The sequence below is a fragment of the Epinephelus lanceolatus genome, chromosome 22 (genome assembly GCF_041903045.1).
Source record: "Epinephelus lanceolatus isolate andai-2023 chromosome 22, ASM4190304v1, whole genome shotgun sequence".
NCBI classification, from domain to species: Eukaryota; Metazoa; Chordata; class Actinopteri; order Perciformes; family Serranidae; genus Epinephelus; species Epinephelus lanceolatus.
In genome coordinates this window covers 14,434,571-14,462,221 of record NC_135755.1, presented here as the reverse complement: position 1 = coordinate 14,462,221, position 27,651 = coordinate 14,434,571, and the positions used below count along the sequence as shown (strand labels likewise).

The following is a 27,651-nucleotide window of genomic DNA, read 5'->3' as shown; positions in this document are numbered from 1 at the left end:
TTTGTTAAAAATTTCATACATAATTGCCTATGCAGCCTCCAGAACTCTTGACCTTGACAGAGGCAGAAAAAGGGGCACTAAGAAAACTAAATTCCTAAATACAACCCCAAATCACTGAGATGCCAGTTTGCACAGAACTAATACTATCGCATGACCAATGTGTTTGGTGAAATAGGGTCGTTAATATGCGATGGAATTTTTACTTGACAAATTACGGACATGGCAAATTTGCATGGGATTAAGATCACAGATGACTTCCACAATAAATGGGAAATTACTTGAAGTCCCCAAGTGATACTGTAGGAATAGGGCTTCAGTCACAGCCTAAACAAAATCAAAGTAAGAACCAAATACCACCCATAACTGCAGCATCAAATGCAGCTTAAAATATATAAGAAACCAGTTTATATTATTTCAGAATACTCAGTGTTTACTAAAAAGAGCAAAGTGGTTCCCACCTGCCAGAACAGAGATCATTTTCAGCTCCATATCTGCGTACAGCTCCCACAGACCTTGGCTCTAGATACACAAATAGGCAGTCAGGTGATGTGTCTGGCCTCTATGTGCAGGTGTGTGTTTGTGTGTGTACATCAACTAACCTGTAGTTTAAAGCACAGCTCCATGTTGAGCCAGTAGAGTGAACAGAGACCTGAGATGACCTGAGAAACCTGAGAGAGTGAAACAGAGAGAAAGAGAGAGGGTGTGGAGGAACATACACAGCTTAGTTTCTGGAGGATGATGTGGGGGAATTACTTCTTCCTTGTGTTGAGTGAAGGAGGCACCAGGGAATGGGAGCTCTTTATAATCATTAAATTTCTTTATTACATTTTTAACAAGAAAATCAGAAACAAAGGGAGACAAAAAAAATACACAGGCAGGTCATCTAGCAAGTATTGACAGATGTTAATACAAGACAGGCAGATATTTAGTCACAGTAATGTGCCAGTCATTAATGCAATGTGTCAGTGTGAGTGTGTGCCGTTATCTCCTTTGTGAGCCATTACAAATGAGGGCATTTCATGCAATGACATGAGCAAAACAGTGCTGGTTCTAAAGTTGCTAACATGACTTTTTACATGTTTACGCATAAATGTACGGTCACTCTTCCACTATACCGAGCAACATACAGTAGGTGTCAGGCTGCAATACAGAGGCCACTGATCCAGGTCTCTCTCATTCTCGTGTCCATGTAGACTACGCCTCACTCGTAGGGTTGGGAACGATTAACCGATACGACCGGATATCCGGTTTGACAAGCGAGAGATACGGCTACATCGGTAGCAGCCTCCTCAATCGATACGAATCAGCCATGAATCCTTAAATGAATCGATTGTAGAATCATGGATTCGGGTATCGCGAGACTAGCAATCGGTTGACTGACTTTAACAGTTTGCATCTCGAAAACAACGCGAGAGCTGGCAGCATGCTCGTAGCAGGCATTACTGACAACGATAATAGATATAAACATCAGCGCCAGCTTGACCGGTGGAGATGAGGAACAGAAGCTAATGCTGGTTGGATAAACCAGGGAGCAGCCAAGCCGCAGCAGAAACTAAAGGCGAATCCTGCCGGTTGTGGGTTGAACGCGGGGTCACAGACACAGACAGAAATATATATTCCTGTCAAATACAGCGGCGCATGATAACGGCTTACCGGCAACCGACAAGCTCGGCTCCAGGTCCCGAAGTCTTCGTCGGTGTCATGACAGCCCAGAAATACTAGGCGAGCCCTGGCAGCACACAGGTATGTGATGTGTCAGAGGAGAAACGAGCAGTTCACATTTCCACAAACCTCACCGCACTTTAGGGACTGTTCTTTACTTGTCAGGGGAGGAGGGTGGCTGGTTGATTTTTATTTTATTTATTTATTTTATTTTGATCCCCCCTATGTTAATCACTTATTGATGCTGTTTTTGAAGTATGAATAAGTCAATAAGTAATTTATTCCACTGAAATATCATTGATGTATTATAGAAAAGTGATTTATCTTTTTATAAATGACAAACAGAGTATAGCAAACACAGAGAAATAGTCTGACATGCTGTCAGTGATAAGCTGCTAGTCATCACAGTCCATGATATCAACTAATAACAGGAGATGTCAGATTCTGCCCCTACATTGCATGTTATTATTTTATTCTGCTTTATGTTTATATTGTACAGCGTTATGATAAACTTTATTCCAGACTCAAGTCCATATAAGATACATACAAAAACACAGACAATACATTAAAAACAACACAACAAGTAGGTTTAAAACACTTAAATTTTACTTAAAGTTCGCTTCACTTAAAGTTTAAAACTTCTTCTCATTTTTATATTGATCCCATCCAACAAAATGATGTTCATTCAGCAAGTCTTTTTTTGGTCCATGTCTAAAAATAAATACGTTTGACATGTGATTTTGTTGCTGTTTGACTTTTTATTTTATTTTTGCCAGTGCCATACAGCAACAATGCTTGGGGATGTGGTCTTTTACAAATTTGAAAATACTGTAAGAATGTCACTTTTATAGAATTGGCTTCTTTATTTTATAATGAATGATTAATGTCTACATCAACAAATGTTAACCATAGAATCGTATCGAATCGTATCGTTCCTACACTGTATCGAATCGTATCAAATTGTTCTGTATTAAAAATACATCGTTTTTGAATCGTATCGTAACCCGTGTATCTAGATATGTATCGAATCGTCTATCACAGAGAGATTCCCAACCCTACTCACTCGACTCGGTGAAGTGGCCGAATTCAAAGGTCTGGACTTTGGCAAGAATTTCACATCTTAACTCACCTTCTTGGTACCCAGGGTGGGTGTTGCATGGGGTCTTTTGCAGTGTTTATTGAGAAGGTCCTGGTAGCAGGAGGAGGGATTTGCAGGATCCAGTAGCCACCCTGCCACCTGTGGGTCCTGGATATGACAGCCTGCCACTGAAGAGACAGGACAGCTCTTTATGATACTGAGCAGTATTCAATATGCTGTGCTGTTTACTGATGAGAGACTGGCTGGCTACACATTTTTGGAGATTAGAGCACATCTATAAAACAGAGAACTGTGTGCATATTTGCATTGCTGCTGTGTGCTGCAGGAGTGGTTTATGTTTTGCTATTTGTTTTCCATAGGAAAAACTTGTCATCACTGAAATCATTGTAATTAGCATAATTCTAGCTTTCTGCAGTTGCTGTTTGTGGAGGATGAAACCTTCCTCTGTACTGTGCTTTTGTTTTGTTGAATTGTTGTATTTTCACACCAACTGTCTGTGCCTTGGATGTTGTGGCTCATTTTGTTTTTGATACTGAAAGATATACTTTTGGTGGAGTATTACTTAAGCAAAGGATGTGACTTAAGTCGCTGATAAATGCTAATGGTGAATTTACAAAGGAATGATTTGAAGTAGAACTAAACAGCACTTTCTACAGTACGTGTGAATGTGCGAGTACGTGTGTGTGCTCTGCCTTGTTTCCAGCTGAGGTCTCGTCTGAAAAACTGCAGAGCTGTACGAAGCAAATCCTTGGCTTTGTAGCACACCACCAGTTGAGACCTTGAGAGCACCTGTAGCAGCATATCTCTAAGGAATACAAACACACATTCATGTTCTCCCATCCTGGACTAATCAAACACTAACATACATCGTCTTTTTTTATGGATGCAAAAGCACAAATGGATGTACTGTAAGCTTACTTCAAATTCACACTCATCATCATACTCACTCTCACATCAATTTCATACAACTTACACACACACGCATATACACACACACACACACACACACACACACACACACACACAGACCTAGTAAAGGGCTCCTGGCTCTGGTGTGTGTGTTGCTGGGCCCATGCAGGTGTGTGCTCCAGTTTTAAGTAGACCAGACTGTCGTGTGGCCTGAGCGAGTCCTCTGGTGTGCTGTGGTCGAGGTTGTTCTTCATCAGTACGAGGAGGCCACACACTGCTGGAGTGAGCTTCTTTATCAAGGATCAGAGAGGCAAATTAACACGAGCTAACAGTTAATGAAGCAGTAAACCACAAGAGCAAACGGTTTACACTAATCCTGTAACAACTGGGACAGATACTGCACAAGGCGAAGCTATGGTCTTTTTTTCCTTTAGTAAAGAGAAAGTGAAACAATAATTTAAAGTTGTTGAATATAACTTTGCTCATTGTAGTTTGCAAATTTCATCTGCCACAAAACAAACCACATCTCTGCTCACCTGTTCTGGGTCTAACTGAGTTGTCCCATCTCGGTACACCAATGTTAAAACCAGCACCTTGGTCTTCCCCACGTTCTCAAGCATTTGCATCTTCTCATCTGGGTTCATCTTCCCAGAATCCTTTACTCTGGGGTCAGACGTCAGGGCTGCAGTCAAACAACCAGCTTTGGATTGGTTCTGGAGCTCATTACCATTAGCGTCCTCACTGGATATCTTTGGCCCATTTGTATCCTGGTTAGGCCCACGTTTGGCACGCTTGTGTTCGAGGGGTGTGCAGGTCACAGAGGATAGAGTCTCTTTGGAAGCATTCCTAGCTGATTCAGAGCACTTCCTCTCCAACTTACTGTGCCAAATTTGCTGTGGGGCACGTGCGTCTTTATGTATCCTGTACAATACTCCTGTTTTAAGTGAAGGACTGGATTTGGTCTGTGGTTCCAGGGGTTCAGCTGGGTTTTCAAGGCTAAAGGTCTTGGCTCTCCTTAGCTCTTTGGTTTCTTCCCCTGCCTTTTCTTGAGAGGAACAAGGTGGCTTCCATTTCGGAGGACACCTGGTTAGGTAGATTTTAGGAGGAGGGTCAGCATATTGGCACTGATCCCACTTCCTCTTTAAGGGGACAGAGGGGATTGGGGGAGGATGACGTGAATGAGTTTGGGAAGTAAGCAGGTGGCTGTCTTCCAGTTTTCTGCTTGGTTTTGCGGCAAATGAGGCCAAGTCCTGTACAGGGGAAGAGTTTTGTCCAGCAGCAGAAGTGCTTGCAGAGGCCAGTACTGTGCTGGAGCTGCTCCCTCCGATACTTCCATTAGCAGTCTACACACCAGAATAGGGAAGCAGTGTGCAGTCAGACAGGGACAAATGGAAAAAGAGAGAACAGGAGAGGCAAGAATAGATTTAGAAGAACTTATTCTGCAAATGAAAATCAATACATAACAGCAAATCAGTTTAGGAAACTCAGCAGAATGAAGTCAGATGTTCTGGTTGCACATAATTAGCTTTAACGTAGAGAAGAATGCATGCCTTATCTAATTATTCCCACTTGTGTTTAGATCCAGATGGATAATACAGAATTTATGAAAGAAACAAATGAAGCAAAAACAGGAAAAAAGACGGATGTTAAGAGCGGACTGTTGCAGCCATTCAACCCTCCCAGTGTCCCAGACAAAAACACAGACAGTCGAGACACTGTTTGTCTGACAGCCTGCCTGAAGTAGTGTCACTCACACTCCATCAGTTATTTATTTTTCATGGAGGAAAAAAACAGAAGCTTGTTGTGGCTGGGTGACAATGAATATTTGATACTTCTCAATTAGATTTGAACTCAATGACCTAATTTGACAGATAACATGTGAGGGACATTTACTATAAGAATATATAAAACACACATGGTCTGTGCTGCACTGTATATTGTATGTATGTAATGTAATACATAATGTCACACAGTGAACATAGTTAAGTATGTCAAAGGGACAGTTCACCCCAAAATTGTTGGTGTGAGTTGCTGAGTGTTGGAGATATCGGCCATAGAGATGTCTGCCTTCTCTCCAATATAATGGAGCTAGATAGCACAGAAATCATGACCAGATCACACACAATAGTCCTCAGACTTCTCTTTTTACCAGGATAAATCACTGTGGTAACTTATGCTGAACAGCTAACCAACTCCAGAGCAGGTTAGCTGTTCAGAGTATCAGATCACAGCCTGTCAACACCCCGACCTCTGACCAATCAGGCTACTGCAGGAAAAAAAAGTATTTATGGATAAAAGTATGAAGTCTCAAAAAAAAAAAAAAAAATTTTATTAGAAAAGACCTTTCAGTCATTACCGAGGCTACTTTTCCACCCTTTAGTTTGGTAGAAAAAACTGTCTGACGTTACTTTAAAGTGATCAACATTTTACTGTCTTGCAGTTGCAGACACTTTCGGTTCCGTTTCATCTCATATGATAAGAAGCAGCCTGCTTCATTCATGGCTCTGATGATGTTGTTAGCAAGCAAGATAACAAAAGATATTGAGGGTAAGTTGAACTGTCTGCGTAATACAGGCCTCAGGTCATGATTTCTGGAAAGAGACATTGCTGTTAAGCTTTTCAAATGTACCTCTGTGGCACTTAAAGCACCACGAGCTGAGTGCCATCTAGTTCCATTAGGCAAACATCTCTACAGCCGATATTTACAAGACTTGCCAACTCACACCAAAACAATCTAGATTGACAAATATTTTTGATATGAGGATGAACTGTCCCTTTATGTCCTGTGAGAAGTTCAAGTGATGGAGGTAAAAAAAATAAATAAATAAATATGACTTCTTGATTTGTTATGTTGTTATGTTATGTATGTTACATTTTTGGGGAGTTTTTCCTTATCCGCTGTGAGGGTCCAAAGGACAGAGGGATGTTGTATGCTGTAAAGTCCTGTGAGGCAATTTGTGATTTGTGATATTGGGCTTTATAAATAAAATTGATTGATTGATTGATTGATTGATTATGTATATTATCAAAATGTAAAATACAGAGATTGATACCAAATAGAAATGTTGTGAAGTGAGAGGCTTAGAAAGAGGGTGAGAAACAAAATGGACAGAAACCTGAGTCCCACCTCCCAGAAGTACACCCTCACCTCCCTGTAACCTTCACAGCAACTTAAAAACATCTCCATTATTCATACCCGTAACTCCCATCTCTATTTATGCAAAAGCACTGAGCGTGTGTACGTGCACCTGTGTTCTTTGAAATTTGTGTAAGAGATGTGAAGTTAGGTAATCTAAAGATGTGAGTTTATGGATGTACACAACTGTGTATGTCAGCAGTGGGCCTCGGTATGTAGGAATTCCTGTGATTCAGCTCCCTGCGGAGAGTCTTCCTCATTTCCCTGTAAACACAACCCGTTTTCCTGCTGACAAAGTCATGAACCCCCCCAGGGTGCTGTGCTACAGGATATAGATAGAAAACCGAGGCAGGCCATGGCCCGTCGCCCAGTGCTGGGTGCAGGAGAGTGCGAGAGAGTGAATGAGGGGAGAGAGGGAGAGAGAATGGTGTGTTTGCTGCTGATTGTAGCAATACAATGAAGCCCTCTTTCTATCCCTCTTCGTCTCCTCCATCTTTCAGCAACTTTTCTCCCCTTTAGTTCTCTCTCTGCATTCTCTCTATCACTCTCCCACACCACCACCTTCATCTCTTCACCTCCTGTCATAGTTCTTTCTCTTTGCTGCTTTCTACATTTTTCTGCCAATATGTATCCTGGACTACTTTGTCAGGACTTTTTTTTTTTTACTTTACGATTCATTGGGGAGCTATCATTTGTCAGCATGCTGCATTACTGCCGACGGCACCTCGTTTCACACAAGCCAGATTGATTTCTATGTGCATCAGAGAAATAGAAGCCTAATCCCTTCGAAAGCAGCTCTTTAAATTTCAGGACTTCTGGGTGTGTTGCTGCTGTACACACTGTTGCCTCTGCTTACAGGGATTACAGAGGAAGAGTGGGAGACAAATAACAACAGGGTAAAATATAATAATTAATAAGTAAGTAATAAATAAGTATTTCTGGATTAAAAGACAAGTAATCAAATTTTAGTGAGTGAGGTAAAAAATAATCTCAATTAAAGTTAATAAGCAAAGTGGACTTTGTTAAAGGACGAAGTTATAAAACTTCATATTAGTGTTGCACGGTATACCGGTACTAAAATAGTACCGCGGTACTAGAGTATTCCAAACGGTACTATACTGCATTTGGAAAATACCGGTACTTTGAAATTGATTCAATTCATTAATTTAGTTAATTTATTTTACTCATTTATGCACACAAACGCCTTTCTTGTTCCTATTGGGGCACAGATTGCACAAGTGGTGTGTATGACAACACCTGTATCAACGTTCGCAGCTGGCGCACATGAAGAAAGTCTGCCTCGCAAAGGGAGACAACACGAGACAACACCAACTTGGTGAAACATTTGAGCAACCAAACTGTGACATCCGTACCGAGGTACTTACCTAACCATGATTTTTTTGGTACCGTTACACCCCTACTATTTATTGTTCTAAAGGTTTGTATCCAAAAGGAAGGAAAAGTACCGAAGAGTATCGAAAAGTATCGAAATTGATAGTGGTATCGGTACCGAAACAAAGATTTTGGTATCGTGACAACACTACTTCATATTGCTGACTTCATGGTTCTGAGGTGATCAACACTGCTTTATGTAAAACTATAAAGTATACAGTACATTCAGAAAGTATTCAGACCCCTTCTCTTTCTTATTTAAAGTTCCAGTCTTGTACTAAATTCATTTTTTCCCTCATCAATCTAGGCTCAAGACCGCAAAATAACAGAGCGAGAACAGGCTTTTAGTTTTCGTTTTGTTGTTTTGTTTTGTGTTTGCAAATAGATTCAAAAGAAAAAACACATATTGTCCTGAGTATTCAGACGCTTTGCTATGACACTGGAAATTTAGCTCAGATGCCTTCCATTTCTCTTGATCACCTTATAGATGTTTCAACAGCTTGACTGAAAGTGTTTTAAGGGTTTCTGCAGCAAGGACTCGGGGTCTGGTCAGAGTTGCAGGGAAAATAAAAATAGAGATATCCTCAATGAAATCCTGGTCCAGAGTGCTCAAGACTTCAAACCGGGCCAAAGGTTCACCTTCCAATGGGACAATGACTCGAAACACAGCCAAGACAACGCAGGAGTGGCTTAGGGACAATGCTGTGAATGTCCTTGAGTCACCCAACCAGAGCCCTGACTTGTCTTGAACCTAATCAAACACATCTGGAGAGACGTGAAAATGGGCATTCACCGCCAGTCCCCATCAAACCTGACAGAGCTTGAGAGGATCTGCCGAGAAGAATGACAGAAAATCCCCAAAACTAGGTGTGCAAAGCGTGTGTGTGGTGTCATACCCAAAAAGACTGCAATCGTTGCCAAAAATGCTACAACTGACTACTGAGTAAAGGGTCTGAACACTTACTGTATGTCAGTGTCATATTTCAGTTTTTCCTTTTTGATAAAGAGTGTTGAGAGTAGACTGAGGAAAAAACTAATCTTAAAAAATGTAGGAGTGTGAATACTTTCCTAATGCTCTAGTTGTCATGTAACATAATGTTGATAATATTATAGACTTGCTCCATAGACACTCACTTGTACATTGCCATGGTGCTGGTGGTTCCCATGGAGACAGGGAGCTCTGAATCCTGACCTTTTTGCCCTGCACTCCTGGGACAGTATTGGCGTGGCACAACTTTCTCGACCTGAGTCCTCTAGAGGGGAGGAGTTAAGAGCATTTCTATCAGATCATCACTTTTCTCAATCAATGATCCCACTCTGTTATGTAACCATGTTTGAGCTCTTACACAAGCCATGTGTGTGACCTCGGCAGTGTGAGGCGAGACAAGGTCAGCCAACACTAAAAAATAATCCTGGCTAAGACCAAACTGACATTTTGTTAAAACACAATTTGCAACTTGTTTGCGTGTGCGTTGTTGAGTTTGTGTTTGTGGATGTGGATGTGAGTTGACTCAGCATTGTCTCAGCAGCTGAGACTCAAGCTACCTTCCTGCAGCTGTAATGTGAGCAGGCACACAACATCCCTCATCAGCGCTGAGTGTCCTCAGCACTGCTCTGTCATCGTTACTCCGATGAAAGAAAGATGGCTGAAATCTGCTGGCAGGAGTTTTAGACAACTTCAAATGCTTTGGCAACCCCCCTGCTACTTTGTCTGAACTACTGACTGGCAGCAAAGGCATGTCACAATAATTACGTTATCTAATTATCAAGGTCATAAAAAATTATTGAGGTCATCTCTTCCAAATAAACGCTTAAATAAATAAATAAATAAATCATGTGAAACTGCCCTTGTGTTTACATGTTTGACCCTATAAGACTCTCACCAACATTTTAGTCAACATGATGGCAGAATAAACAGCAGGGATTTCCAGACCATTATAAGCCTTGGACGCAGCACCGCATGAACGGAAAATAATCTATGCTGAGACACATTTTGCTGTCATTTCTAGTTGCACTACTTCTGCTCAGTGTGCCACACATACACTCACGCATGCACGCACACAGTGACAGAGAACCAGGTGTGGTAAAGCTAACATCAAGGCTAGGTGGTTTTCCCAATAGCTACTGTCTGCCCTGAAAGTTTGAGAGAATACGTCCAGTGCACTTGGTTTCAAAGCTGCTCCCCACAGCTCCAGTGTGGGAACATTTTGGGTTTAGGCTGAATGAGAGAGGAGAACCTATTAATGTAAATGAGCCGCTTTGCCAACGCAACTAACCTAAAGGCCTATGTCAATGATGTTTCTTTGTTCTACATGTTGTTAATGCTACTTATATCTTACTTGTAGCTAATATAGTGTTACTTTGCACTTTGTTAACAAAGGTCCTAACCATTGAGAAACTGGATTGTCAGTATATTGCCTGTTAGGAAATTACTTTTTACCCCTGTATCAAATGTTTAACACTTATTTAAGTGTAAGTTAGTGCCTTTTTATTTTTATTTATGGTTGTGTGATTTTGTTTTATATTATTGATTTATGTTTTATTTATCTAAGATATTTTAATTGATTTTTTTTAAAATTTGTATTCCAATGTCTGAACATTCATTTGTCTTTGAAAGGGTGTACCTGTTTTATTACGATATTATATTATCATTATATCAGTGGCATAAAATGGTCTTAAAATGACATCATACTTATTTCTGGGACAATATATTGTCCAACAAAAGTACTTATTGTAACAGGCCTACCCACAACTTCAATATGAGTCAGAGAACTGAACTGAGAAGTTACTTGACTTTAAGAGAAGCTTTTCGGACTTTAACACTGTAATAGTGTGTTCAGTGGGCCGTATTAATGTGATATAGCTCCAGTACTCTGACTTTGACAAGTAGCATTTAATATATACTTTGAGTTTCTTTCCCCTTTCAATACATAGCATTGATAGTCCTTAATTGTTTGAAAAGAAAGAGTGGTTTAGTGAATTCTTACTGCGAATAATTGACTACAAATAATTACACCGTTTGTACTGGAGTGCATTTACTCCTGCAGTTGGGTTCAGCACTTGCACAGAAAAGTACTGGAGCACACTCTAGTGGTGATTGGTTGAATTACACATTAGTCAAAAATTCATCACAGTGTTTAAAGGTGACATTCAGTATGAACTGAAAAACTAATTTCCAACTTCTCAGCCTCCTCAATTACTCTCAGGCAGGGTATGATTATATAACTACAAAACTAATGACACTAATCCAGACAAATTGAGTATAAATACTCCAGACACAATTTCCAAAATAATCACATTTAAGAAACTATGATTATGTAAAACAGCATCATCAATCATGCACTCACCTGCAGACGTACTCTCATTTTGGCTGTCCACAGGTGGCACCGCAGACTCATTTCTGTCTTCCCCCCTCTCTCCAGTCTCAGGTAACTCATTGACCTCTCTATTGTCTGTCTCACTCTGGTTTTCTCTTGTTGGAACATCAGAATAATGGTGCTGCTCTGTCTCCATCTTTTCTTCAATGCTTGTATCAATGCCCGCAATGCTCTCCCTCTGCACTCCCATAACGACCTCCATCACATCTCCTCTTTCCTCTGTGGTTCTCTCCGGGTTATCAGCAGCAATGTCACCCAGGACTAATTTGGTGGGCTCGCACTGCATCAGTGGGTTTTCTGTGTGCTGCTTCTCTGCTGTTTCAGTCACAGTCTGACTCATTCCCTGAGTGTTTTCAGATTGGCAGTGACTAACCTTGTGTTCTTCCCTTTCTAAAGATATGGAGATCTTTTTTGGACTGCCAGTATGGCGTCCCACAGATAGCTTTATCTTCTCAATGCCAAGTAGATGTTCAACTCCTTTGATTTCAGATCTATCAACTCTATACTCCAAGTCATTATCTTCTTCCTGACCCAACTTTGCTTGCTTAGAATAACAAAGCACTCTGTCATCCAAATTAGTTGTAAATATCAAGTTCAAATTCCTCTCTACACTAGTGTTCTCATTGGTTTCTGAGGGTGTATGTCCTTCCATTTCATTGGCTGATCCTCTCTCATCTGATATGGGTGCATCCTCCTGAACTTTATGACCTCTGTCTGACAATTCTGCTGCACCTGCCTGCATTATATTTTCTGAGTAGAATATTTGCTGAACCTCTTCTGCTGACTTGTGATTCAGTATGCCTCCATCTTCTTCACTAATGACCTCTGCACTGGGGGTGGATAGAGGCAGCTTCCACTTTGTCTGGCTGTCTGAAACTACTGTGTGGTCGAGCTTCTCTCTGGTGATATGCCAGCTCTCTGTGTCTTTGTTTTCTTTCTGTGCCCCTGATGCGTCATTATCTGTCTCTTCACTTACTATAAGGCAGGAGGAAAGTCGGTGACAAGCCAAAGTAGGCTCCGCTTTATGGGTATTAGGGTGCTCAGTTGTGGGGCACAAACCCTCATCAGGATCCTCGTTGTATGGAGAAAGATTGTGGATGAAAGGCGGCCTGATTTCTTCAGCAGAGCTATGAAAGTAGAAGACAGAGTATGCTAAATTTATAATGCATGCTTTTCACTCACAAAATTGGCAACAGAAGATCATTAATACATGCAAAACCCCAGACTGCTTTCCTCTGTTATCCAACGTTATATAAATACCTTAAGGAAAAGTGACAAAATATTCTCTTTAACCATGAAAATTACTTAATACATCAATTACTCTCAAGCATGTTATATGCACACATACATTAACACACTTAACTATGATAACAGCCATAGAATATGAACCCCAATTTCCTCGCTACTTACTTTCTCCAGGGTGTAGCTTGATGTTCACAAAGTCTCTCGGGTGTTTGGAGGGACAGGGTGTATCTGTCTCTATGGGAGAAAGATGCCACTGTCTCCTCATGCTGAGTGAATGACAGAGCCTGACTTGACGGGCAAGCAGGGGGTTCGGAGCACTTTCTGTGGGAATAAATCTGTGAGCAGCGATAATGGGCTTCAGTCTGAGTCGCCTGCCTTTGGAGTGAGGAATCCCAGCAGGAGGAGGAACCGGAGGAGGCCTGGGATGACAGGGAGCAGTCTGGTGTCTGCAAGTGCTGATAGCAGGCCGAGGTCTGAGAGCTCTGCGGCTGGTGGGAGGCGTCACGGTAAGAAGTGGAATAGGAGGACACCTGGGGCCTGAACCATGGTCTGAACCGTAACAGTGGCAGAGGGATTTCTTTTACTTTTTCTGGTTTACATTTGCACATTAAGGATTAGATGAGATTATCGCGTCAGTATATAAAATCATTTAGAAACTTTACAATTATAACCAATAACTACTACCTATAACAGAACAGTTAAACCCAACAATTAAATAGGCTTTATTTCAAAATTCAGTGGGATGTCCTTTTGCCCTTGTTTACAGCATGTAGGCCAAGAATCTTCTGCACCAACCTTCTTATGTAAATAATAGCACCCTGACTACAGTAGGAATAAGATACAAATACAGTGGCTACTCTAACTGAACATAAGTGCATGTTTTCCCATCTGTGTGTAGCTTTTATTTATTAATCTGACATACCGGTCTGAGTCTCCATCCTTGCTCTCCTCCTGACTCATGCTACAGCTGCTCTGAGCCCATGGCTCCCTCTGGCTGCCATTATACCTCTCCACTACTACACACACAACAAAGGCAAACACCATGAACTCTCTGGAAAGAATTGAAAAGCAATTTATATAAAGTATTAAATTTAAAGACAGTCTGACCTGTAAATCCTATATCTTGTCTTGCTTAACATTATATGCATACATGCCCACTAAGTGGCCAATTTTCTAACATAAAAGGACTTAAAAACCAAGCTTAATATTTAAAGCAACTGTTTGTCCAGTCAAGTAATAATGTATGTCACTGTAATTTGTAAAGTACACATGTTCCATCAGTTTTTTTTTTGTTGAATTACTGAACTTCAAAACAGTTACAAAAGGCTAAAAATAATTCTAGAGCTAAATTAGACCTTAATAAAAATTCAAAGGACTTTCTTGGTCCAGTTCCCACAAATATAAGGACCCAACATGGGCATAGTTTGACACACAGATCAAGGTTGATTTCTGTTAAAATAATCCAAATGTTTCTTAGCTGACAACACTAATTTATACTGGTTTTAATAATGCCAATCAATATTTAGGTAGAAATATACTCATAATATACTGCAATGAGCTTAAGGAAGATTTTCTATGCTTGTGCCCTGACTGACTTTGCCTGTGATTGTAGGAGTAGCTGTGGCTGCGTCTGGCTGCATGTAGACTCTGGGCCCGCAGAACAGCCAGGATCTTCTGGGCCTCCTGGGACAGATTTCCTGAGTACAACTTGCTGCTAGACTGCTCCATCTCCTCCCTGACAGGATGCCTGATACTCTTTCTCTCTACTCGAGGATATCTGACTCTTTACCTGCCAACAGCCTAAATTGGATAATAGGGAGAGTTAGGTCAGATACAGAAACAGACTTGGTTTTAACTGGCATCTCAAAAACACATCCAATAATGTGCAAAAAGCTATTGACTGGGGTATTTTGCACAGCAGACAATACCAAGTATGCCTCTTACCCTCCAGAAACAGACTTACATTTAAAAAAAAAAAAAATCACAACTAAACCTTCATAAAGATAAGATTTTATTTTATTTATCAGATGAAAAAGGGAAACAAGGACATTTTAGAATCACATGTAAAATTTGTTTGAAGTAAACACTCAAATGAATCCCAATCATCATATAAGCAGCACTGCTCGTATACAACAAAACTTTGTTCCCAAGTTGAGTGTTGTCCCAAAGATGAACACTCAAGGGGTTGATGACCACCTCCTGCACAAACCAAGTGAAGGTGCAAACTTTCAGAAGATTCACACTGCACCAGAGCGCAGCTTATTTAATAAACCTCTTCTGCTGAAAGCATGGTGTACTCATGAGATATCTCCAAGCCTTATAACAAAGGTTGACTTCCTTAGCACAGAAACCATTTAGGTTGAGCTGACAATGAGCGCTCCTTATTCATTCTGGCAGGCTTTACTGCAGTCCTCTCTTCTCAGCCATTTTGCGCTCCAGATCTTCCACTACTTTCTGCAGCAGCCGGGGATCCAAGTGAAAGTAGACGTACAATTCCCTCTCCCGCCTGAGGAGGGCATTGCGCTCCAGCTGAGAACGCTTGGCTTTGACCTCCCCCATGATTTCTTGCATTATATGCTGCAAACTCTGCAGCTGAGACTCTGCTTTCACAAGCTTCACTGTTAGCTCCTGTAGAGAGAAAGGAGGAGAGATGAGAAATAAAAAAAAAGAAAAACAAAAGGAATAAACGGCAATTAGCTAGGTGAGCACATATGAATCAAACATAACTAGTAATGCAAATAAGGACTATTTTATCAAGATAATTAATGAACCTATTTGCAAATATTTCTGCTAAAATCTCAAATAACAGACATAATGTGTTAATATAAACTACAACACAGATCCTGATACTGAAGCTTGTGTCATGCAGCAAAGCAGTTCCTCATTCGAGCCATAAATCATGCAGTGCTTTTACACCTGTCTTTTTTTAATAAGTGCTTGACAGAGTGACATATGAGAAGAATGTGCAAAAGATAAAATATACGGTGCTACCAGCTTCCCTCACCAAAAGTGACAAGTAAACTAAATTCAGCTGACTCACATGGATTAGCACTCTGTATGGTTGACCAAGATGACTGTGCTTAAAATAAAAAAGGAAACAAACCCACCTGTGCATTGGGGCAGAGCAGCTGCTGGTCAGTGATGGCCATTGGACGTACCTGCGGCCCTAAGACCAGCTGCTGCAGCTCTGTGTACATCGCCCTGTGGAGCGCCTCACAGTCACCATTAAGACGAGCAGCTGTGTAGTACTGCTCACGACCAGCACCAGCTAGAGCATCTTGGGTCGCCTTGAGGTTGCCTGCGAGGTCACGCGCAGCATGGTCTAATGCTTCATATGTCCGAAAAGGCTCTGATCGGCCATGGTCTGAATTGTGGTCAAGGATCTGGAGCAGCCTGAGAAAAGAGTTGCATACAACACTGAATTATATTCCAAAGTGAGACAGTCAGCATATTAAGAAGGACAAAGAGTGTCACTGGCACAAAGCAGCAAACATAGTGGCACAGTATTTCAGAGGAGGTGAGTGAATAATCCTGGTTTGAGTGTGCAAATATTCACATGTGGATGAATAAATGAACTAGTGAATTAACCGAGTTACATTCTAGCAATTCTGTTATTCTACAGTTGTGTGATCCTCACAGCTAATCATAAAAGCTCTCATTATGTACTGGTGAATCAGTAAAGTTAAAGGCCCAACTCAGGGTGAAAGCAAATCCATCCATCCTCTGTCCTCGACTGTAATGACATCTGATTAATTATGCGACGTGTATAGCACTAAGTCAGTTAAAACTAATAGCTGATGATGATTAGTGTATGTGACATGACCACGGCAATGTGGCATATACCTAGCCGTCTTATGGACAAGGAAAGAGGCTTCAAAAGACCGACTGACGTAGTAACTTCCAGGAATAGAACAGTTTGCACCAGACAATGTCTCAGCAAGGTCATGATGACCTGGTTGTCATTCAAGTAGGGAGTGTATGAGGAAACAGGCTAAGTATGGAGTAAATAATACAAGCCACTAGCCTGTCAACAAGTCAGTCTCAGACGTGTGCCTCCACCCTGATTTCTGTATAAAACTAAGTATTTTGTCTTGTTAGTTGTCTCCTGGGACCACTTGGTTTACTTCTAACATTCATTTGAGGCAAATAAACCTGTACAAAGTGAACTTACAGTTTCACTGTCAGATTAGTCTATGTGTACTCACCTGTGGTGCCTACTGTAGTCAGAGCAAATTTAGTTTGAGTTTCATAAGTTAGCAAGCCTAAAGATGAGAGCCTAATTACAAAAAACATGTCTTTATCTGTAAAGACAGAAAGGATAAATTATTAGAATTATTAGACATACTAGACCAAAAAGGGCGCTTCTATTTACTGAGCTAGGTTTATGCTGGCTATAATGTCCTTGATGCAAGGGTGCATGATGTGGCCACTCTGGGCCACGTCGGCTAGAAATCTGTTTGAACCTGAGGAAAACCAGACTCATCTGCCAGAGTTAATAATACATGAGCTTGCAGATTTTTCTGGTCTCCAGGCTAGCCCCAAACAGGTTCAGCTCTTTAACAAGTCTATAGCATTGTGAGAAGCTTGAGGCTTTTTACCTGCTGAAGGCTGCATCCTTGGAGCTGATGATAGGGTTGGGCCTGGGGTTGATAGCCAGCTCAGGGTGTGCCAGGGAGTCAATTCTGAGGGCTGCTGCTTCACCTTCCTTTACCAGTCTGCTATTTACTTCTCCCAGCTGCTTAAGACATGTCCTCCACCTCCTAAACTCCATCTCCTGCCCAAGGAGCACCAGGTCAAAGGACGCCTTTTGGCGGAGTAGGTAGTCTCGTACCTAGGAGGAAAATGTTCAGTTTACTATGGCTGTTGAACAAACAAGAGGACAAAGTTCTACCATTATGTTTGTATGCACCTCATATCTCATGTTTTCAAGCAAAACAGTTGAATTCTTAGCAGCTTAATCAGAGCTGACTGATGGCTAACCCTGAACCCTTACCTCTGTGAAATACAAGTTTTTACAGAAAAATGAGAGTGGAATATGTGATATATTATTAACTTACCTGATCCTGTCTGGAGGTGTAGTAGTCCTGCCTGGCTAGTTGCAGAGCCAGGTCTCCCCTCACTATCGGCACATTAATCAACCTGGCTGACTCTCTAAGGGCAGTAGGTACTGGTCCTTGGAGCAGGGCCTCCAGCTCAGCCTCCACTGCCTGCAGCTCCTTCCTGGAAGCAACCTCGCGGACATGCAGTGAGGAGGACATGGAAATGCTCTGGTAGAGTGAAGAGACAGAGGCAAAGGCGAGCTTGAGACATGAGTACTTGAGATATGAACGAGAGCTTGAGACAAGAAGCCAGAATAGTAATAACTGAGCATATAATGAGAGCTCTGATATTCTTTAGGGAATAATAACACACATATGTCTGCTTTACCTTGGTATGAGAGGACTTCTCAGAAAGCCAGTCCAGTCCAGCCTTAACACTCTTCTCCTCTGCTGTGGCCTGCATCAGTTGGTGCTGGGCCACAATATGAGACCACTGCAGCCTGGCCATCTCTGTTCTCCTGTGCTCCACCACTCGCTCTTCCCTCTCTCTTTCCTCGTGTTCACTCTCTTCATCGTCTTTATCTTCACAAGAACTGAGGTCAAGGACCTGGAAGCGCTCAGAGCAAGAAGTCTCAACAATGTCAGAGATGCCCTGGAAGAAATGCTTTTGAGTGAAAGCAGCTAGTGTTTTAGTGTTGAGCTCCTCCTGGTGCAGGTAGGGACCCAAGGGCAGCTGAGAGAGGAGGACAGAGGGACTTTTGGAGATAGAAGGGTTTGGAGGGGCCACAGGTTCTCCTTTTCCTTTGTGATTGGCCTGTGGCTGAAGTGGGAGATATGAAGAGAGCTTTCTCACCTCCTCTGTTAGGTTCTGTAATAGAGTATTGGTGTCAGCATTCTCAGCTGCAATGGAAGCACTGGCCTCTTTTAGTTTACGTGCAGCGCTCTCCAGCTCTGCATTAAGTCGTAGGTCAACATCTGCACGGGAGGTGGCTACAACCTGCAACCTGTTATACCGCTGTTGCTTCAGCTCTTTCTCTTTACGCAGTGCCTGAAGTTCTGCCTCCAAGTCCTCTATAGCTACATCCCCCTCAGCTGCAAACACGGACGATGAAGATGAAGAAGAAGGCCCTAGCATGTTTGCACTACTCCCATCTGAAGGTCCAATGGTTTTAAGGACCTCGCCCAAGGCTGCTTCATCCAGAAATGACTTGCCGGACTTGCGTAGCTCCTGATAAGCACGTGCCTCCTCCGTGGTGAGAACATTGCTTTGGTTGAGGGTCCGACAGACAAAGCGCAAGAAGTGAAGGTTCTCCGGGGCACAGTCAAACAGCCAGTCGAAGTCGGACGCCTTCAGCGATGATGCACCAGGATAACCTAGACGGCCCACGGCCTCCACAAACTGGCCACCGTCTAACATGGTGGCTCTCAGCACTATGTGCCCCTTATAATATGCGAGCCAGTCACACAGCAGCACAATGTGGATCGTGGAGGATAAGGTGAAGACCAATACAAAAACAGTGAGATTACATATAGCAAAGCATATTCATGATCTGAAACTAGGGATGTCATGCATGCTTTGGATCAGGGATAATCCAGGCACTCAATAATCCTGTTTATCTATATAAATCCCAATCCACATCTGGTCTTTTTTGTTTGTTTCAGGTAATCCAGCTGTTAAAAACACCTTGCTGCACTCCATTAAAACACTGGAATCATTTTATAACATGCAACAGTGACCCACAAAGCACACAAAATAAATAGAAGCAGGTAAAATTATTGATATATCAGAAGATATTGATGCTCATCCTCTATATGGTTTTAATGTACAATTTTTGCAGACAGTTTGTGGTGCTGTTGAAATGTATTGTGTCATTAATATGCCCCCTTTAATATCAGATTCATTTATAGTATAACACAACACAATTCAATAGCACGACGAAAACAGCCTCAAGAATGACCAAAGTTGAATCAACATCTCTTTTAAACAGCTTCAAGAGTTCCTATAATTTAATGTGAGCTTTTAGAGTGTGTACTGTATAGTGACATAATGTAGGGAAAAAAATCCAGGATATCCCTGCTTAGGAAAAAACCTAAGAATAAAATCTCATCGCTGTCATAAATGATATTTATTATTGCAATATTTTTCTTTGGCCTGTCCAATGATTGTAAACAGTCAGTGAGGCTGTCAGGCTGGAGACATTTTCACGTTAATGTGACCGACAATATATAAGACCCATCGAATCTGAATTTAGGACAATTTAAGACCTTCTATTAACAAGACTTACTTCAAAGCATTTTAAGACATTTTAAGGATTTGTAGACACCCTGACACACCTCTTCTCACAATACCACCATCACAGCGATGTATCTTTCAACCTAAAACTAGCAGCCTTTTTTAGTCACAAGCAACGTTTCGGTAACATTAATTACAACATACGCCTCTGAATCTTTAGGACAAGTGAGCTAACCTTAACGGTTACGCCGCAGTCGACCGTTAGAGAAACGTTAACGAAAACGTCTGTACGTTTCTAACAATTATTGTTGCTTTCGGTGTTTCCGCAAATACATGCTGGTGTATTAATTGTAACTGGGATGTACTGCGGCCGAAAATAGGCAAATATTCGCGGTTGTCATCGAGTGTAAGTGTCGTAACTACTTCCCTTTTTGTGTTTTGCTAGCGAACAGATGCGTCACAACAGTTAGCTTCACTAAGTTAGCTTAACAGCTGCGGTGCGCTACTCGGCTAGAAAATAGTTGTAGCAACTTTGCTAACAACCGTTGTCAGTTTTGTCGAAAGCAACGTGTTCGTGTATTTTCTAACCAACAAAAGTCAACTTTTAACAACAACAACTATCGAAAAATATCACTGCATTACTTACAATTTTATTCAGGAACTCCGTTTTGTTAGCATTCCGTCCTAGCCGTTATGCGCTCGCGCCACACATCCAAAATGACCTGACGTCAACACGCAGGGACGACGTGACGTTCTGCGTCATACATTGGAGGCTGCGTCAGCCTTCCAACCAATCGCATTTGCGGATTGAAAGTTGGTTCCCGCCTTCCCTCCTCCCACGCGTCCAAACAGCCACGGCTGCCTACTCTTTCTGTCCTCAGTCAGTTCACTACTTCTGTTATCTCTGTGTGGAGAACGACAACTGGTAAGCCATATGGATAATCCTGATAGGGCTGTATTTAATCTAACACGCTCATATGAACTGGATTACGTGCTAATATAGAGGAGGGGGCATCAGAATACAAAAGGCAGACTGGTATGGCACCCCACCACAGCAGAGTTCAACTCTCACTCATGTATCAGCTTTTAACTGTGTGCTTCTAGTGTGAGATTACTGGTAGGTGTATTTAGGTATGAGCTCACTTTCTTTCAGCTGATTTCCGGAAAGCGATCGTTCAAAAAAAAAAAAAAAGTTAAGTCATTGTGGTTGAGTTGTACAATCAGGAATCTATTGGACTTGCTCCTTCCTGTTTTCTTAAATGTGTGTGTACTTATGTATGTGTACAGGCATGTCAGTGTAGGGTGAATACATTCCTCTTTAATTACAGATTTGCATAGCAGATAATAGATGTACCTTAACGATGCACTTTCAGTTGTAATAACTACTGAGTGTGAAGCTAGGACACTGCAATCCAAGGAGAGCCTATCAGTTTGAGTTTGTGCTGCTTTAATAAGAAGACATACGATTTAGTGTGTGACCCAGTTAGTTTCACACACCTATATTGAGTTGAACTGTCTGTCTCTATGAGTCAGTTAAATCTAACATGTGTTGTGTTTCGCACAGCACCAAGAATGACTTAGCTTGATTACATCCAACTGCTCCATCTCTCACAGCTGCCCCAAACAAAGAATCATGGTCCAAGCTAAGGTGTGGGTCCTGGCCAAGCACTTTGACGGCTTCCCAAAGGACAGCGACTTTGAGCTCAAGGTGGAGGAGCTCCCTGCACTGAAAGATGGGGGTAAGATGATTTTCTGATTGTCTCTTTATTCCCTCAACTTAAGTTTGAAGAGGAGAGTGCTGAAGATTGAATGTACAGCGCTTTAAATGAGTCACTGTATACTTGATTGAGTAACACACAGGTGAGGAAACCATCTGTTCATATCGTGTTAACACTTGTTTTGCTCTGATGTCCCTTTTTGTTTCAGAGGTGCTCGTGGAAGCAGTGTTCCTCAGTGTCGACCCATACATGAGGTGAGCGGGGAGCGGGATAATGCATCTTAAAAACATTCTTCTTAACAAAGCATTCATTAATCCAACAGTGCATACATATGTAACACACGCTGTTTGTCTCTCCAGGCCGTTCAGTCGGGTTCGCATGAATGAAGGCGATGTGATGATCGGAACTCAAGTGGCCAAGTAAAGAACACAAACACACCAACTCACACACACACAGGAATGTCTTTAATCTCTCATGATGTGCCATGCATGCCCACATGTTTACTGAAACTGAACCAGTCCTCCACCTGCTGTTAATCATGCCGAAGCCTTTGATTCGCAGAGACTGAAAAAGCAAAAGCGGACAAATTGTAATGTTCTTGGCTGAATGTTCAGACGCTCAATCTGTTTGAGTGGGAATGTTTTTGATGATAAACATGCAGCATTAATTGCTCAGTGACCAAACTTCCCAAACAACATCAGAATAATCTGTTTCAAACACACGTGTTTTGTATTTTCTTTACTTTGTTGTGAACCAAAATGCATAAAACTCATTTGCCACATGGTTTGACATCACACAGCTGTCTAGGACACTGCAACGCACTTAAAAACATAAATAGTTTTTGCCAAAGTGCTTTTTGATTTTCAGTTAAATCTTGTGTTTTCTGTGTGACACCTCAGACTGAAGTGGGAACACATGAGACGCACGCAACTGACAAATGACTTTTTTCTTCTTCTCTTTTCTGGGTTATTTGTTTTTCTGTAGAGTGATTCAAAGCAATAACCCGAAATTTCCTGTTGGAAGCCATGTTGTTGGTCGAGGTGGTTGGAGGACCCATACAGTCAGTGATGGGACAGACCTCATTCCCATCATGCCTGAGTGGCCGCAAGATGTCTCGTTATCCCTGGCTCTGGGTGGCCTCGGCATGCCAGGGTAAGACAGATGTTAGGTTGCCTCTGTTGGTAGAAACTGAATGCAGAGGAGCTGTACATGGCATTCGGGCCTCCAGAATAAATAGTTTACTGTGACTTGTTTTTCCGGCTTCTGCAACAGTTTAACAGACATGACGCTGCCTGAACTGAATTGAACCTCTTACCCGTAGTGCTGTTTGTCAGCCTGGATTGTTTTAGTGTGAGTTGGTTCTCAAAGCACCAAAAAAAATACATTTGAAAAACCCAGTAGAAAGGAAATAGTTCCCTTATGAAGCTGCTCACAACAAGGTCTGTAGATTATCTGTCTGGGGAGACATTGCTGTTCAGATATATTTTGCGGCACTTTGAGCACCACAAGCTGAGTGCCATCTAGTTCCATTATATTGGAGAGAAGGCAGACATCTCTACAGCTGATATCTCCAACACTCTGCAGCTCACTCCAAAAGAATCTAACTGATAAATAGCACTACATGTAAGAAGCAAAATATGTACTTTTGGTTTTGAGGTGAACTGTCCCTTTGAATGTAAATAGCAGGGGGGTAAGAAACACTGCTTAGTAGCAACTAGTAGAAGGTTTGGGTGACTCCTTTGTGTGAACTGTAATGCATAAAGAGAATACGTAGCCCTCCCTGAGTAAATATTACACATGATTGCTACTCTGAAAACAAATATTGCCATTTCTCAGCTTATGTTTAAGGGAGAGAGTTGTTTCTCATCTCTTTTAAAAAAAGAAGTTAACTTAGAGTTTATCTTTCTTTGAAAATATTAACAGGTGAGCATACAGATGTTTTGTTGCTGGTGAGCCAAAGTCACTGATAACCTTGCCATGGAAGCAGTCACAAAGAGTTAACATAACAAAAGTTAAAGCAGCTCCTTTTGTGGACCTGGAGGAAAAACACACCATCATGCTTTTCAGATTTTGGTTGTTGGATTTTAACCCTTTGTTGCCCTCTCCAGACTGACGGCCGTCTACGGGATAGAAGAAGTCTTGGGGCTCCAGAAGGGTGAGACCCTGCTGGTGAACGCCGCAGCGGGGGCAGTGGGCTCTGTCGTGGGCCAGATTGCCAGGATCAAAGGCTGTAAGGTGGTGGGCTCAGCAGGGTCCGATGCCAAGGTGGCTTTCCTCAAAGAGCTGGGCTTTGATGAGGCCTTCAACTACAAGACTGTCGGCTCCCTGGAGGAGGCGCTGAGGAAGGCGTCTCCAGACGGATATGACTGCCTCTTTGAAAATGTAAGCAATGGTGGTGCAGCTCCGAGCCTGGAGGTTGTGCTTGAGCACTTCCTATTTATGCTCTCCTTTTTATGTTTAGTTTAAATGACACTTTTCTCTTGATTTCAGGTGGGAGGCTCTTTCACAAGTGTTGCCATACAGCAGATGAAAAACTTTGGAAGAATAGCCGTGTGTGGATCCATTTCCACGTACAATGACACCATACCCCAAACAGGTGCGTACTTCAGTTTTCTCAAGAACTGCTCGTCGAAACAACTTCACGCTCAGCGCTGCGCGTCCTCGGGTTCTGAGCAGTCCACCTGCCATGACATAGTTGTGCCCCTTGGCATTGCTAGAGGATACACGTCACATTAACATTTTGTGGCATCATTGAAATTAAAGCCTGGCTATTTCCCGGGAAAAGAGAGCTTGATGCTTGATGCAGCATCTCTTAGTCATCCTTTCTTCATCTGTTCTTGAATGTACTTGGAGTTCCTGCGCATCTCTTAAAGTCTTAACAAGTCATTCATTTAAGAATAAGTCCTTAATTGGTATTAAAATTCCTCAAATCAATTTTTCAAAAGTGTTAAAAAATGCAAAGACATGGGAATTAGGGTTTTATGAATCTTTTTTCCTGATGTTGTATTGTAAAATATAAGAAATAATTGGTAACATCAGTTTTTTAAACATAATTTACCAAATGCCTCTCACATTAACGTCACATAGCTCAGGATAGAGAAACCAATAACATTTCGTCTCCAGCGGGGATGCTCAGAGCAGAGGATCCACTATCTGCTAGCTGGACAACATGGGGAAGTGCAAAGTCAATGAAAACTGGCCATGTAACCAAGATTTTGCGGCATGACTGAAGCCAATATGAGGCAATACTTAAGAGGCTTGAGGTATTTTATGCAAGAAGTTTTTCAAACTCACCACGATGAGAATCAAGGCAGGGAAATCCAACATGCAGAGTGAGACACAAAAAAACCGCCAACAAACACCAGCTATTTTCCAGTTCTTTTCTCCCCTTGTCTCTGCCACAAGACAAAAAAAATCAGGTTTTATGCTTCGATAAACATTTGGGCAAAATTGTCTCAACCCTTTTTGCAAAATTGGTCTTAAATTTAATTCCAAGTGGCATTAAAAGAGTCTTTAAAAGTCTTAAATCTAACTTGCCTTAAGCTGTAGTAATACTGAAGCGAGTGATAGAGAGCGAGCTTTACCCAGCATGCTGTTAGGTGGTGTAACAGTTAATAGGGATCACCTTTTAATACATGACACACAGTGTATCCAAAAGGCATTAGTGATAAATATGTCCCATAGATCTAAAGAGCTCACCCTCAACAGTGCACTTCCTTGAGTCCTCAGCACCACACCCGCCAAGTGGGAAGGCGATCAGATGACCTGTTGTCGAGAAAATCAATGGACAGACAGACAGACACTCCTTCCTTTTTAGTTAGATACCTGTGTGTGAAAAAGAAATATTGAAATGCATTAAAAATTACGTGCAAACACATTTTTAACTTCACATGTTGAGATGATTCTACATCTTCTCCACTAGAGGGCGACAGTGCATTACTGAAATGTTAGAGAGCTGTTGAAACAGACCTTAGTCTTGACAGACCTAGTTAAAAGTTTTTTCCTCAACCACTTGTCTCTGTCTCAGGCCCATACCCCCACCTGACAATGATCTTCAAGCAGCTGAAGATGGAGGGCTTCATGCAGAGCAGGTGGGAGCACAAGCACCCCGAGACCCAGGGGAGACTGCTGGGATGGTATAAGGAGGTCAGTGATCTGGATCTCATTCAGAATTGTTTTGTGTGTTTCGTCAGTAAAGGTTTGATCTCCGTTAGAAGGGGTGCCCATGTTTCTGCTTCAGTGTAATTTATGTGATTTTATTTGCAGGGCAAACTGAAGTGTCGGGAGCACATCACAAAGGGCTTTGAAAAGATGCCAGCTGCTTTTATGGGGCTGCTGCGGGGAGAAAATGTCGGCAAGGCTGTGGTCGCAGTCTGATGTGGAACAATGGAGAAGAATCAGTATTATTAACAACTGATGGATTATAACAGAATTAATACATGAAGGAGTGAGCAATAGACACAGTTAACCAGCTATTTTTATATTAACGTGACGTCCATGAAAAATGTGATACATCATATTTAACCTCAGTTTAGGATTCAGTGTTAGAGTTAAGTCTGGCACTCTAATTCTTTAAAATGAGACCATACTGCTAGTTTTGGGTTTTCATTCATAGTAAAACACCTCTTTTTGTAATGCATTTCAAACATGATGTGTAGATCTGCTGCTGACATCCATACATTATTCACTGTAACGTGTGCTTTGTATTCAGCAAGAACTTTTGTGTAGGTAATAAAATGTGGAGGTTTTCTCAAATTTTGTTTTTGCATCATACATTTTACTCATGTGTCAGGCTTCATATTGCAGACTTTGAGTGTCCACGCAGTGTAAATCTGGTATTTATTAATGCATGTCCTTCATTGAAGGCCTGAGGAGAAATGGGAGGGGGAAAAAGTTATTGCAGATGCGTGCTCGTTTCAGTCTTAGAATGAGTCGGGTCGAGATAATAGAGCAGGCACCGTTAGCCCTCTGCTGCCAAGTGCAGCTTTGTGTTTGATCAGGAAATACGCTGTATTTTTAGACGCTAATTTGAATTTCATAAGGTTGTGGCGGTGATGAGAGCCCCAGCTCCATGGTAACATCGGATGCTGTTGGTCCAGTAGAATAGCACAAGGTTTGCCCACTTTGGTGTCGAGGTGTGGAGTCTGCAAACCTAACAGTTTTTTCTTTAACCAGAAAAACCTCTTGGGATCAAAAATCTCTTTTTACGAGTGTCCTGACAGCAACATAAGTTACAGACAGACAAGATAGAACAAAAATACAGAATAAAAATATACAAAACAAGCATTATAAAACACAAAATAAGATTACTATGAAGAAAAGCCAAAGGTGTGTTAATAGTGAACCACAGAAGTGCAAAAAAGGATGATGATTACAAAGGCCAGCTAAGATACACAATGACATTGGCACATAGAAGATTGTGTACAAAAATCCTGCAACAGTGTTTTGAGTGCAACTTTAAGTCCTTCTGCAGAGGAGTCCACATACAAGAAGCTGCATACATAAATGCTTGCTTACCAAACTCTGTGCGTACCCTCGGTACAGACAATAAAAACATGCTCTGAGAACGGAGTTTAACTTTTTAGGAAAAACCAATGCTCCTATATACCAATTCCAAAATTTGCACTGATTAGTAATAACGCTCTGAGGCTGAGCTTAATGCTCAAGTCACAGCTGGATTGCGAAACAGGTGTGTCAGGCACCCCCCTGGCCTTCACTCGTCACGTGACAACCAGGGAGAGACTCAAAATGAAAACAAGGAGACACTTAAAACCCACAAATAGATGCAAATATACCGCAGAGAGACACAAAATAACCACAAAAAAAGACTTAAGTGACAAA

The 27,651-nt window shown here is 41.7% G+C and overlaps 3 protein-coding genes across 5 annotated transcripts in view; 1 reads left to right on the top strand and 2 right to left on the bottom strand.

Moving 5' to 3' along the window:
* poln (polymerase (DNA directed) nu) overlaps positions 1-14,548 on the bottom strand; it is an 89,643-nt gene extending 75,095 nt beyond the window's left edge. Inside the window, exons 1-10 of the mRNA XM_078164777.1 lie at positions 14,412-14,548; positions 13,743-13,871; positions 11,546-12,702; positions 9,333-9,451; positions 4,207-5,013; positions 3,791-3,960; positions 3,454-3,566; positions 2,792-2,928; positions 600-659; positions 459-519 (exon numbers count right to left, since the gene is read on the bottom strand). Coding sequence (XP_078020903.1) covers positions 459-519; positions 600-659; positions 2,792-2,928; positions 3,454-3,566; positions 3,791-3,960; positions 4,207-5,013; positions 9,333-9,451; positions 11,546-12,702; positions 13,743-13,871; positions 14,412-14,548 — 2,890 coding nt within the window. The remainder of the gene's footprint in view (positions 1-458; positions 520-599; positions 660-2,791; positions 2,929-3,453; positions 3,567-3,790; positions 3,961-4,206; positions 5,014-9,332; positions 9,452-11,545; positions 12,703-13,742; positions 13,872-14,411) is intronic.
* Positions 14,549-14,818: 270 nt separating this feature from the next.
* Positions 14,819-20,876, bottom strand: haus3 (HAUS augmin-like complex, subunit 3). 2 transcript variants are annotated; one of them, XM_033610032.2, is made up of 6 exons: positions 20,739-20,876; positions 18,248-19,300; positions 17,878-18,087; positions 17,419-17,651; positions 15,928-16,213; positions 14,819-15,448 (listed from the first exon to the last, which is right to left on the bottom strand). In XM_033610032.2, the coding sequence occupies exons 2-6, from the start codon at positions 19,274-19,276 to the stop codon at positions 15,221-15,223; spliced, it is 1,986 nt and encodes a 661-aa protein (XP_033465923.2). In that variant the 5' UTR covers positions 19,277-19,300; positions 20,739-20,876; the 3' UTR covers positions 14,819-15,220. The 2 variants fall into 2 exon arrangements, with proteins under 2 accessions (XP_033465923.2, XP_033465924.2); XM_033610033.2 differs by having other exon boundaries at positions 15,979-16,213.
* LOC117246224 (prostaglandin reductase 1-like) lies at positions 20,822-26,565 on the top strand. 2 transcript variants are annotated; one of them, XM_033610034.2, is made up of 9 exons: positions 20,822-21,017; positions 21,707-21,831; positions 22,019-22,064; positions 22,170-22,229; positions 22,795-22,962; positions 23,919-24,192; positions 24,301-24,406; positions 25,838-25,956; positions 26,077-26,565. In XM_033610034.2, the coding sequence occupies exons 2-9, from the start codon at positions 21,726-21,728 to the stop codon at positions 26,185-26,187; spliced, it is 990 nt and encodes a 329-aa protein (XP_033465925.1). In that variant the 5' UTR covers positions 20,822-21,017; positions 21,707-21,725; the 3' UTR covers positions 26,188-26,565. The 2 variants fall into 2 exon arrangements, with proteins under 2 accessions (XP_033465925.1, XP_078020995.1); XM_078164869.1 differs by having other exon boundaries at positions 20,974-21,128.
* The last annotated feature ends 1,086 nt before the right edge of the window (positions 26,566-27,651 follow it).